The following is a 13,072-nucleotide window of genomic DNA, read 5'->3' on the forward strand; positions in this document are numbered from 1 at the left end:
ATACTAGGGTAGTTTCTAAAGCGTGTTTGACTTATTTGCATGTTGGTTGGCTAGATTCGAGTGGTTTGGATGCTTGTGCTAAAGAAAAGACGATTTTGGAAGATCGAATTATTTCGAAAAGAGGTAAGTGTTTTGGTTAACCTTGATTTGCGGGAATTATGTCTTCCATGCTTTTCTTGATCATATGGTGTATCGAAAATAACCTTTCTACCTTCACAAAGTACGAGTAAGATCCGAGTACATATTACTTATGTCAGGAAACAATGTGAAGTCACCCCTATTTCGCTGTCCAGGGAGCTGTTGACGCAACCGCACTTGGTATGTTGGGAGAACCCATTTCCTCTTTAGCTTTAGCTTCTACATTTAGTTTTATTTGTAGATACTGATAACATTGATTGTCTCCTTCCCCCACAAAGCCTTCTTGTAATAATCCTATTCCCAATTTATTTTACTTCTACAACCTTATCTTTAAGTTTCGGTTTTACAGTAATTCCCACTCCATTCTTATATTTATCTATCCAACAATACTATAGTTTATAATCCGTGTAACCTGTCTCTCTAGCATTTTGCCCTGTCCATTAGTTTCTTGAAGGCATATAATATTAACTCTCCTTCTTTTTAAGATATCCACTATTTTGTCGACTTTCCTCTCAAAATGCCTATATTCCAGATACCTACATGAATCCACCTCTCTTGTACTAGCTTTTTAATCCTCATTGTCCATGATGAGAAAACTCTTTCTTATTTTGCACCACATCCAAGCACTATGTGACGGAACTTGCTTCTTTACCCACACCCGTAGGGAACCTTTTCATATTTTTCACCATATTCGGGCGCTAGCATGGCAGAACTAACTTCTTTACCCATACCCATCCTTGATGTGGGAATCCCTGCTCATACTTTCTCACACCCAGGCGGCGATGTGGTGGAACCCCTTCATCACATCCGGGTGTCAACATAACACGTGCCTAGGTGGGCACTTTCCAACAATATCTGTATTATGAGAATTTATCATGTTGACAAGTTTTATGCTGACTGTCAATTTATCGCTCCTCTACTTTATTTGGGTATGGGATCGAAAAATATGTGCAATCCCACACATTCCGAGTTACGCTAACACAACTAGTACATATCAATATAAATGATAATCATGAGACACAGTTTTATTGTCCCAACTTTATATATATATATATATATATATATATATATATATATATATATATACAAACTCTCCCCCCCCCCCCCCAAATGAGATTTTTACATAGTATAGTTATTTCTATTTTGAATATTTGACTAGCATTATAATTATTTTAAATCAAGAGAACCAATATATTAAAAGCTCGGATTGAGTAAATGATGTCTCGTGTAATGGAAGTTAACCAATTCCAATCACACAGCATTATTTGACGCAAAGTGTTCACAGAACTTGTTCTCACTGGTTTACTCACGTCGTATTGAACTTTTGTAATCTGACGTAGGGGTGACAAACAGGCGGGTCGGGTTTGATATGAGCGGGTTAAAATAGGTAATGCAAAAACGGATAAATTAGCCGACCCACCCTATATTTAATATGGTTAACCAGCAGATAAGATGGATATCCATATTATCTATTGCTTCTTGAATTTGATCACTTTTGGGAAAATACCAAATCTCCCAAACTTGAGGAACCCCAAATTTGAGTCTTTGCAAATATAAAAATTAAACCTATTGGTTATCCATTGATTATCCATTTTTAAATAGATATTATGGATGAATGGATCTTATCTATATTTGATTATCTTTTAAAAAGTTTATTATCTAACTTATTATTTAGTGGATAATATGAATGAATAACTATTTTTTTTATCGGTGTCACCGCTAGTTACATGCATGATGCATGCTGATTGATTAGTGTCGCATGGATTTGTTAGCCTTTATGGATTTTTTGTTTCTTTTTAAGTAGTGCCAGATGAATATTATGCAATTTAAGCTATTGAACGGGCAGCCGACTTGCTTTTCCAGAACTAAATTTAGCATTTTCGCATGTATATTTTGTATAAAATCCAGATATAGTTGTGTTAATTTTTCATTACAAACTCCGGCAATGTTTGGTAATTTCTTACAGTGTATGAAACAAAATCATAATGAAAATAACAACTGCCAGAATTAGTTTTGGAAACCAGTAAAAATACCTTACCTAGTAATATCCTTTCACTAATATCCCCACTAACAGCATACATTTTCTGATTGATAACAAGTTCTTTACCATTCTATTGAAAGTTTACTTGTATAGGGACCTCTCCAGAAGGTAACTTTAATGTGGTCAATTTCCCTTCTTTTGCGATCAGTTTTACTACAGCACACGCTGCTCTAGCTAATTGTCCACCCGTACCAAGGGTGATTTGATCTACATCTACGAGGCCGTGTAATGTACAAGATCCTATTACAAAGTGGTGCTGAAAAATTAGCAATAAGAGAGAAATCAATACACTATTTATGCATAGGATATGTCACTAACCATTACTCAAACAACCTGCTGCTAACTCCTGCTCTATATAGATGCAAACCAGACAAGGTTGCAACAGTAATTTTGGTATTTGCAGATGCAAATAAAACATCGCCTTCAGCAACTACCGCGTCTGATGATGTGGTCATCGTCCCCTCTCCTCCCACGACCAAAAAAATGGAAGGACCAGGAATGGAAGGAAATACAGTAGTTGATTGTGGAGGAAGAATGCAACGATCCACCTCGAATTCATCAAAAGGAGGGAGGTATCTCATTGTGTATGGATTAACTACAGTACCTTTCAGAATTTCAGGAAACCCCTGCAGAAACAAGCTGATTCAGATTCATCGCTTAACATAAATCCAATGCCATGTATTTCATTTTGGAGAATAAATAGGCGATAACCCAATAAAATCTTCTCATACCGAAAAAACGGGTAACTTATAAACAACAAAGAATATACACCTTCAACGCCTCCTATCATCTCATTTTAGTTGAATCAATTCTTTGATAGGATTCATAATCAAAGAAAAGATACCAACCAATTTCAGTCACTATACTGAGCTCAAAATACAACTCTTGCCTAGCCTATGGTTGGTCGAACTTCTAAGAAGCACATAATAAGGTTGCTGCTTTATTCAGGGGTTCAGTCATGAACGTCAATCTCTAACTATATCACAAAAGATGAAATAAATATGGTATATGGAGCAAAACCATAATGGTGTCTGACAATACCTGTCTGTAAGTGAGCATTGAACAGAGAATTTCAACATCTCGGTGCTTTGGAGTTAGACCGGCACGTATCACGTTGTCTGAATTTGCCATGCATTCAACAGACTCACCATATAAATATGCATGAGGTTCATTTGAGCCTAAATATAATGCTTCACCAGGGTTGAGTTTCACATAATTTAACAAGTATGCAGCTAAGACACCAACATCAGCTGGATACTGCTTCTCGAGTCTTAAAATCAATTGTTCTTTGTCCGTTAGGTGCCTCGCCTACAACACGGAAGATAAATGCAAATCCATTTAAATAAGAAACAATGGGCAAGATGAACTTAAGCAGCAAGAGTTACAGCTAATATGTTTGACGAGACCATAAGCAGTTCGGTTCCCCCACATAATTTACATAAGAATAACTTATGCATCAACAAAAGTACTAAACTCAAACCCAAAATATATCTCGTAGTTTCCAGAATGACAGAATTTGATGCAGATAAAGTCGTGTCACTTTCGTGGCTGTGAAAAGGCTTTGACGCATCCAAGGTTCAACAATAATAGGAAATAAAGGAAAACTGAATAATCACATTTGCAGCGATACACATAGAACGAAATCAAATCCAAACAGATTGGCTCCTTGGTAGGAATTGCACAACAAATGCAACTTGATGGAGGTTATCACAGTTATTTTTTATGTTTCAGCTGATCCATCCACATTTAAAGTGGAAGAGAACAAGTCACCTTTTTCTTATTTCTTTTTAATCTGGGGACGAACAAGGATAAGATAGATCAGCTGTAGTTATAAAATACAGAAATTCAATATTCAAATCAATAAAACATTGTGATACTCTCAGCCCTCGCATTTTCACAAATCGGCCTTACATTTTCTGCCAGTGCAAGCCACCACCATGTAAGAGCGACACATGTAAGTTAGTAGAGGTATACAAGTATGTCTGTGTTAGGAGATAGGACTAGGACAAAAGCACATAAAGACAACAAAGATCAAACCTTCCCAAAAACTCGGAGAATTACTATCCACACGAACAAGTTTACTACCATGCAGAAGCACAAAAAGGAGCTAAGTTGTGCGGACTCATCGATTTTGGTGCCGTCCCCGTCCTGATACGAGACAGGGACGAGAGCGGGATACGTCCCTGATTCGGTCAACTGACTTCGGACACTTTGACCGGAGTCCATCGACAAATTTGGGAGAAAAATTGAGATTTTGATTTCTCAAAATAAAAAATAAAACAGATTTAGGAGAATGAAAGAATAATGTCCATCTTGGAGAATGAAAGATTGAATTCTACAATATTCATGTAAGTTTTTCACCAAATATCTCTCAAAATTTATAATATGTTTATTACTCTATTTTTTATTAGCCGAATCCCCGCACCCGTATCCATATCCAGACCCGCACTCTCGAATCTTAAAATTTAGATTTTGCCGAATCCGATACTCGAGTCCGTCCCTGTATTGGATACCCGCACCCGAATCCGAGCAACTTAGAAAAGGAGACCTCCAATTAATAACAAAAAAAATTACTTTCACTTGATCATGGATCAATATGGATTACCTGATCTTTAATGTTTAGGCGACTAATCAGCTTGGCCAACACTTCAACGATCACATCCTTGCAAACTGACATTATGTCAGTAAATGCTGATTGTAGCACTAATCTAACCTCCACCTCCCCATCATCCTCATTCAAGTTTAAAATTTGCTCCGCTTTTGCATTACCAATCACTTCGACAATCTCGGGCGTAGTTTTAACAGTCACCTTGAGCTCCTGGAAAATGTTCAATATACTTAGTATCAAAATCAATTTCTTTTTCTGGAAAATAGTCATGCAAGTTAAATCCATTCCGTCAACTCAAGTCAAGGAGCACAACGTTGCTTCTCAAGAAAATCAACCACATGAATAAGGTATACAACTGCCCCACTGACTTAAAATCTTGGATCCAGCTCTATCAACCCTACCCCATTTCCAGATCTCTCAATATAAGAAGCTTGTTAACCAGAATAAACTTCTGTCTTCTACGTAGCTGTTTATATCTGCAGTCTAACATAAATTCCACAACTTTTGAGCACAGAAAAAGAAAGCAAAATATGCTAGTTTCTTAACACGTATGCTAGCCGGAACACCCAGTTAGCAGCCTTTCATATCACCTAGAGAAAGGAGGGATTTGAAAAGTTATTTGGAACTCTTTTTCCATTCTATATTTTTTTCTCCCTTAAGTTTTAAGTTTTAACATCTGGTTGTTGGGGAAGAAACAACAAGCTCAAATTTATTTTTATTATTTCTTAAAGGGAGGTTCAACTAGTACAAACGAAAAAAATATCTAAGCTCAAACAATTCATGATAATTTTTTAATAGGACACGTTTACAATCAGCTTAGAGTACACAAATGTGAGCTTAGAACTCATGACTTTGCCAAATGAAGAGGCCTGGCAAAATATAAGATTCCACAATGAGAGGTTATGTGTACATTGCAGCAACCAAGTGATCTTATTATCTATCATCACTGAGGAATGAATCGGTTGAGAGTAAGAAAGAACAATAATATGTTTATTATTAACTAGACGAACAAAAACTACAAGAACGTACCTCAAGACTGACAAACCCACATAAAGCCTCAAATTGCGTCAATGCCAAAGCCATCTCGGGTTTGTGATTGTCATCCTTGTAAACAAATGGCTGCTCTTTATGTAGAGAAGTGGCCAACACCTTGTCTGGATGGGCCTGTATCGACAAAGCTTTGGCAACAGATAATACCTAAAAAGCAAGCAATGTTAAGAAACCTTCTTAACCACATACAGAAACACAAGTATAAAGACTTTCTCTCATTTAAAATCGATGTAATTAATCTGAATTGTCCCCTAATCTGGATTTTCTGAGAAGCGGACCATGTCAATATCAAAGACCATATTTGGTGTCACACTAGTAGTTATTATGCATTATTATACTACTATTAGAGAGCTGATAAAAATCACAACTTTAAAGATTTGCTAACAGAGCAATTTAGTATTCCTTGATTTATATTGAATTGTATGAACCATCTCATCCAAAAAGTTAGCATGATAAAAATAGAGGTTGGATTCCAATGGCACCACCACCCATCAACAAAATATTCCATGTACTACCCAAGGGTGTGGACTAGTGGTAAACAAAGTAGGTGCGGACCTTGAAGACAAGGGTTCAAGTCTCAGATAAAAAAAAAACTAGGTGTTCTCTTCCTATCTGCCATAACCCTCGATAGATAGAGTTACCCTGTAATTGTATTGGTGGGAATATGCAGTTGAGGTATGCGCAAGTTGGCCCCGACACTACCATCATTAAAAGTACCATATGTGCTGCTTAAGGGTGTGACCTAGTGGTCAACGAAGTGCCTGCAAACCTTGAAGATAAGGGTTCAAATCCCTGACAAAACACCAAGTGATTTCTTCCCATCTACCTAAGCCTTAATGAAATAATCAAGGTGCCTACAAGTTAGTCCCGACAGCACTATGTTTAAGTAATATACACCATTAGTGTAAAATATTTTCTTATACTATCATGTCATTCAAAGGATATCTATAGATTAAGCCTCCTTAAAATGTGAATTTATAATCTTAAAAATAAGACAGGCTACGACTATAACTACCGTCTATAACTGGTAAAGGCTGTATATATAACTTAAACATTAAAAATATACCCGAGTTTAGGTTATATAAAGAATTTATTTACTTTATCTGGTCACTCAAAAGAATATCTACAGGTAAGCCTTAAGACGGATTACCTACAGCAGCTAAAGAATATCTACATCAAGTAAAGCTGACCCGACTATGTATATAACGTAAACTCTAAACAACCAAATATAATGGAAATCCGAGAAAATCAACCAAAAAAGAAAATAAACATTTTAGAACAGAGCAAACCTTGAAGAGAAAGGGAAGGTTGGTACCCCATTTCTTAACAACAATTTCACCAAGAACACCAGGATTCCTTTCAATCCAATCCTTCAATGTCACCTTTTCACCTTGCACAACGTACGATGGGCCGGATTCATGGGTGCCCATCCAAAATTCAGCATAGGGCTGGTCCAAATCAATTTCGATTCCAGTATTCCGATAATAGAGACGTGCGACAGTGGATTCACGACCAATGCGGCCCCAATCTGAATTCTTAACACAACAGATCAACTTGATTAACGACCCATCCCCATTTACTCCCTCCATGGAATAATAAGGTGTAGATTTGAGGGTTTCATTGCGCTATTATTGTAGAGTCACGCATGGCGTTTAATTAATTAAAGAATTATGCACAAGCGTTGAGTAGGTGGGATTCATGTGTTGCTTTGCTAACACCTTTGGGGATCGTTTGGTGGGGTGAATAACAACAATGTTGAATAGGGTGTATTAGTAATGCTTGTATTAGTTATGCTTGCATTAGTTATGTTAGTATTAGTTATGCTGACATATTTTTTATCAATTGTTTGGTTTGATGTATTAAAGCATTACACAATTTCTAAAAAAATTGCTTGTTTACAAAAATGCCCTCAAAACCAATTGATCACTCAGACATATTTTGAGAAATGTTTTCATATGAAAAAGTTTTAAAAAAATTATTTGATTTGTCTACATATATTGTAATATAGAACTAAATAGGCGAAATGGCTTCCTGGCCACTTAAACTTGTCGGATTTTTTAAAGCCGATACATAAACTTATAACTTTCTCATTTGAACACTCGAATTCGTTTTGTTCATAACTAATAAACACATTTGACCATTGACCATGCCCATATGGCGTCAGTTGGTCCTAATCAGCAGCCCGCGTGAGGAACAAGACGCACAGGAGCGTGAAAACCCCCTTCCCAATGCCCAACAGTACAAAATACCCCCTTCCTCCATTTTTAAAAATCTGAAGCTCCATTTTCAATTTTTTTTTTCATTTTTCAGACCGTGAAAATGGTGGAAATGAGATAGAAATCATTACCTAGATCTATTAAATTTAGAGCTTCTGATGATCTCTATAATCGATGAAGCTTGTCCCTTAGTTGAATGTACCCTAACTTCTTCCCAAGCAGCTTGGTGATGATGGATTGTTGTCATGGTTGGTATAGTCTTTCTTTGTCTTGTGCTGAGATGGGGATGAAGTTTGAGTGATTTTCCGGGTTTGTGTTTTCATCTTCAAGAGAGATGTTGCTGAAAGAATTGCATTCAAAATCTAGGTATATGTTGGTACTGTCAGAAGATATTAATTTATCTTTAAAACTGTTTTTCCATTGGACTCATTTTGGTCTGTTTCTACTGCATTGTAATTGATCTGCTTCTTTGTCGTTCATCACTATGTCGTAGGGAAGAAAAATGAGCAGAGATAGGCGTAGCAGAGATAGGCATTCTTCTGTTGCTAGGGGTGTTGGAATTAGCTTGAAATGGTTGATGAAGAAGAACGCTAAAGCTGTCAAAGAGAAGGAGTTGATGCTTGACTGTTCGCGTCCTTACGTGTAAGACATCCATTGGTCATTTGCTGACTGGATGGACACGTATGTGTATGTGTAATACACGCGCACATGGTCAATGGTCAGATGTGTTTATTAGTTATGGAAAAAACGAGTTCGAGTGTTCAAATGGGAAAGTTATAAGTTTATGTATCGGCTTTAAAAAAACCGACAAGTTTAAGTGGCTAGGAAGGCATTTCGCCAGTTAAATATTTATTTATAAAAAAAGGAATATGTTAAGTATTTATTTATTTACTAGAGCTATAATTTTATTTCTCATTACTTGGATTATTTTAAACTTGCATTTAATATAATAACTAGCATATTTTAATCAAGCATAAATTTTGAAGGATAATTTTGTCTTTAACTAAGCCAATGCATGCATTAAACCCCATTGCATTGCTAATACCATGGTTTTCTATGCATTAGTTATGCATAGGATAATACCAAATAGGATGTATAAGTAATGCTTGCATAACTAATGCATATGTTCAAAATGTCTACCAAATATGATATTATTAATACACAAAACTAATGCATGCATTATTTTATCTAATGCATCCTAACTGACATATGCAAAGGTCATAAAACAGAAAAAGGAAAAAGAAAGAAAGAAATCAGATAGTCGTAAATTGGTTATTGGCATTAACGACTCGGAAGACAAGTTTTATCTTTGTACAAAATGTTTCATGACTAATATTTTAATTTCTAATAAGGGAAATTACAAGCTATGTCCATTTAGAGGTAGCTCATTATAAAAATTGGTCAACTGATAAAATATTAAGCAAAATACTTTAAATTACTCTTAAACTTGATTCAGATTATTAGTATCCTCCTTGAACTATGTCCGGTCTTAATTACCCCCCTCAATTTGGCCTTTTGAGAGACATTACTCCCTAAACGCTAATGTGGCAAAAAGTGTGGCAGCACTTGCCTGCCACGTGGATTTTTCTGTATATGTGGCATTTTTTGAAAAATAAAATATATTTTTACCTTTTTAAGAATATTATTTTTTAGATAATTTTTTCCGAATACAATTTATAATAAAAATTGGATAAAACTATATTATTTAGGCTAAATATTTTTATTTGGCCAAAAATAATAAAGTTTTAATTACTCTCTCCATTCCAATTTATGTGAACTTGTTTGACTGGGCACGGAGTTTAAGGAAAAATGAAGACTTTTGGAATTTGTTGTCCTAAACAAGTTAAAAAGGGGCCCAGAGTATTTGTGTGGTTATAAAAGCTTTTCATTAGGGGTAGAGTTGTAAGTTTATTCTAAATTGTTTCCAAATTTAGAAAGGGTTCATTCTTTTTGGAATGAACCAAAAAGGAAATAGGTTCACATAAACTGAAACGGAGGGAGTATTTTTTTTAATTTGACCTGAAAATAAAGATTTATACAATTGAAATAAATAGTCAAGGCATCTAAAAGTTATAAAAAATAAATAGTCATTGCATCAATACACTCTTTTTATTTCTTCTTTTGATGCAATGACTATTTATTTCAACTGTGTATTTTTACCTTTTTAGGTAAAATTTGTAAAAATAAAAATAAAAATTAGAGCACCGTAATTTAGTGCTATATAAAAAATTATAGCCAAAATAATTAATTTCAAACTATGTATTTTTTAAAACTTTTTAGATGTCTTGACTATTTATTTCAATTGTATAAATCTTTATTTTCAGGTCAAATTCAAAAGAAGATTAACTAAAACTTTATTATTTCTGTCCAAATAAAATATTTAGCCTAAATAATGTAGTTCTATCCAAGTTTTATTATAAATTGTATTCGAAAAAAATTATCTGAAAAAGTAATATTCTTAAAACGGTAAAAATATATTTTGTTTTTCAAAAAAATGTCACATATACAGAAAAATCCACGTGGCAGGTGAGTGCACCCACACTTTTTGCCACATCAGCGTCTAGGGAGGTAATGTCTTTCAAAAGGCCAAGTTGGGGGGGGGGGTAATTAAGACCGGGCATAGTTCGTGGAGGATACTAATAATCTGAGCCAAGTTTAGGGTTGGTTTAAGGTATTTTGCCAAAATATTACTAATATTAGCCAAATTAGCCAATTAGTTATTTGTAGCAAAAAAATATATCAAATTTTTGTTTTGTTTTGAGTGGGTATTATTAGAATAGATTGGGCACAATTTAAGGAGTTTGAATCTCAGTTTTGGGATGATTTAGTGAAGTTTTGAGGTGGTTTGAATTGAAAATTCGGTAAAAACTGAACATGAAAAAAATGATATGTGTATCACACTGTGTATCATTTGTGTATCATATTTATATCTATTATGTATCACATGTATATCCATGTATACCTGTGTGTGAGATACATGCGTGACACATGTTTGATACATGTGTCGCGGAAGACTTTTTTGAACTCGATTTAATTACGAATTTTGATACAAAACCAGTCCAAATCACCTCCAATCTTCCTCAAATTTTGTATATTGATTTATCTATATATTTTCAATGAATTTCAACTATACCCATTGAAAAAGTTCCTTTTTTGTTTAGATTTTTGGAATATTGTATATATTTTTTGTATTTCATCACCTTATTTGCTACCTTATCCATAAAATTTCCTTTCCGTCTTGTATCTAGTGTTGCTAATCACGCTTAAAAATATGAAAGGTATTTTTTGCATGTGATTCTTTGAGAGAAAGAACCCTATTATTTGGTTTTTTAATTTTTGTTGGCTAGTTTTGGTAAGTCTATAATTAATGGCTAGAGGTTGGTAAATTGAGATTTATTTGGGACATTTGTGCAAGTTTCCCTTCTAATAATCTCCGTTTCAATTTATGTGAACGAACTTTTTTTTAGTCCGTAAAAATCTAACAATTTTATATATTTAGAAACAAAGTACCTTTATGTAATGATTTGTAGTCACATAAAATATATGTACCACATTTTACACCACAAAATGAAAAGTCTTTTTTTTTTCTTGAACTTCTACCCAATCAAACAGTTATCTACCCATATTATTCATTAAAAAAAAGGTTGGATAATGAACTTTTGGCGTGGGAATCGTGTACATATCTCGGGTTGGTTCGGATTTTACAATTACTAAACCAAACCAATTGTGTCAGGTTATTAAATCTAAAGATCAAACCAAACTAATAAAACTCGGATTTTTCAATCTTGGTTTTTCTCGTGTTTTCTCATTTTTTTGGGTTATTCGGGGGTTTTCGGGTTTTTTCCGGTAAAATCTTCATAGAACAAAACATATAACTTATGCTCAAAATATTTCTTTAATCCTAGTAAGATACAATTATATAAAATATTTTTCAAGAAAATAATATAAAATATGAGATGTGTCATGGTTTATCCTAAAATATTCAACAATAAAGACAATAAAATCATGTAATATCAATATTGCTAATTAAAAAGCCATAATAAAAATAAACATAATCTAAAAGTACTAAGTCATGCTAAAATAAGTAGACTAATAAGGGAGTATTAATTACATGACTAAACGCTAAAGAAAAAATAAAAATAGGTTATGCATTTTTATTTAAATTATTGCAAAACAGAAAATAGATATTCAATACATTCTCGTTCATAGTATTGAATTGAATGTCTTTTGTTAGTATTAGTATTGATTTGATTTTGGTTTGGGCTTGTTAGCATTATTTAATTTATTAATATTAATGGCTATCAAACTTATTGGAACATTCAAAAGTTCTAAGTCCAACCTTGAAATAATACCTTAAAAGATAAAATTATGAAAATTTTTAAGAAATATTTATAATTACATCACAATAAGTATATTTATATATTAAATATATCTAAAATTTCTATATATGTAATGTCGGGTTGGTTTGGTTTCGGTTTGACCTTGTTTAGTTAAAACCAAACCAAACCAATTATGGTCGGGTTTTTTTTCCAATACCAAACCAAATCAATCCAAACCATAGTCGGATTTTTTTTCTCGGTTTGACTCGGATTATCGGGTTGGTACGGTTTGTCGGTTTCCTTTGTACACCCCTACCCATAGACTAGGTATCAAGCTAAATATTCTAATACGTTTAATTAATTTTTAACCAAATATCGATCTAGGTAAAAGTTATTCAGTTCGTGTGAATATGTAATACTGCACTAGATCCACATATGTGCATACATTGGTGCATCTAGTACAATTTGTAGGTTTATTTGAACAAAATAATTCTCACTGGAACTTCATATATGTTTAAAAAATTCGCTAAATAATTACAAAATAATAAATTTATAACTTTGTAATCAAATAAGTTATGATCGTTTCTTGAACTCAAACTCATAAGATTTAAATTTTGGTTCCGTCTATGCGGATACAAGTATACTCCCTCCGTCTCAAATTAACTTTAGTGTTTCTCTTTTACATGTCCCTTAAGAAAAT

At 33.9% G+C, this 13,072-nt stretch overlaps 1 protein-coding gene across 2 annotated transcripts; it reads right to left on the reverse strand.

The window, feature by feature from the left end:
* Positions 1–2,146: 2,146 nt before the first annotated feature.
* On the reverse strand, positions 2,147–7,553 carry LOC107802884 (mannose-6-phosphate isomerase 2). Of its 2 annotated transcripts, XM_016626462.2 has the most exons (6): positions 7,127–7,553; positions 5,817–5,984; positions 4,785–4,997; positions 3,221–3,487; positions 2,498–2,805; positions 2,219–2,419 (listed from the first exon to the last, which is right to left on the reverse strand). In XM_016626462.2, exons 1-5 carry the CDS (start codon positions 7,424–7,426, stop codon positions 2,500–2,502), a joined length of 1,254 nt encoding a protein of 417 aa, XP_016481948.1. In that variant the 5' UTR covers positions 7,427–7,553; the 3' UTR covers positions 2,219–2,419; positions 2,498–2,499. The 2 variants fall into 2 exon arrangements, with proteins under 2 accessions (XP_016481947.1, XP_016481948.1); XM_016626461.2 differs by having other exon boundaries at positions 2,147–2,805.
* Positions 7,554–13,072: the final 5,519 nt, after the last annotated feature.

This window comes from Nicotiana tabacum, chromosome 21 (assembly GCF_000715075.1).
Source record: "Nicotiana tabacum cultivar K326 chromosome 21, ASM71507v2, whole genome shotgun sequence".
Taxonomy (NCBI): Eukaryota; Viridiplantae; Streptophyta; class Magnoliopsida; order Solanales; family Solanaceae; genus Nicotiana; species Nicotiana tabacum.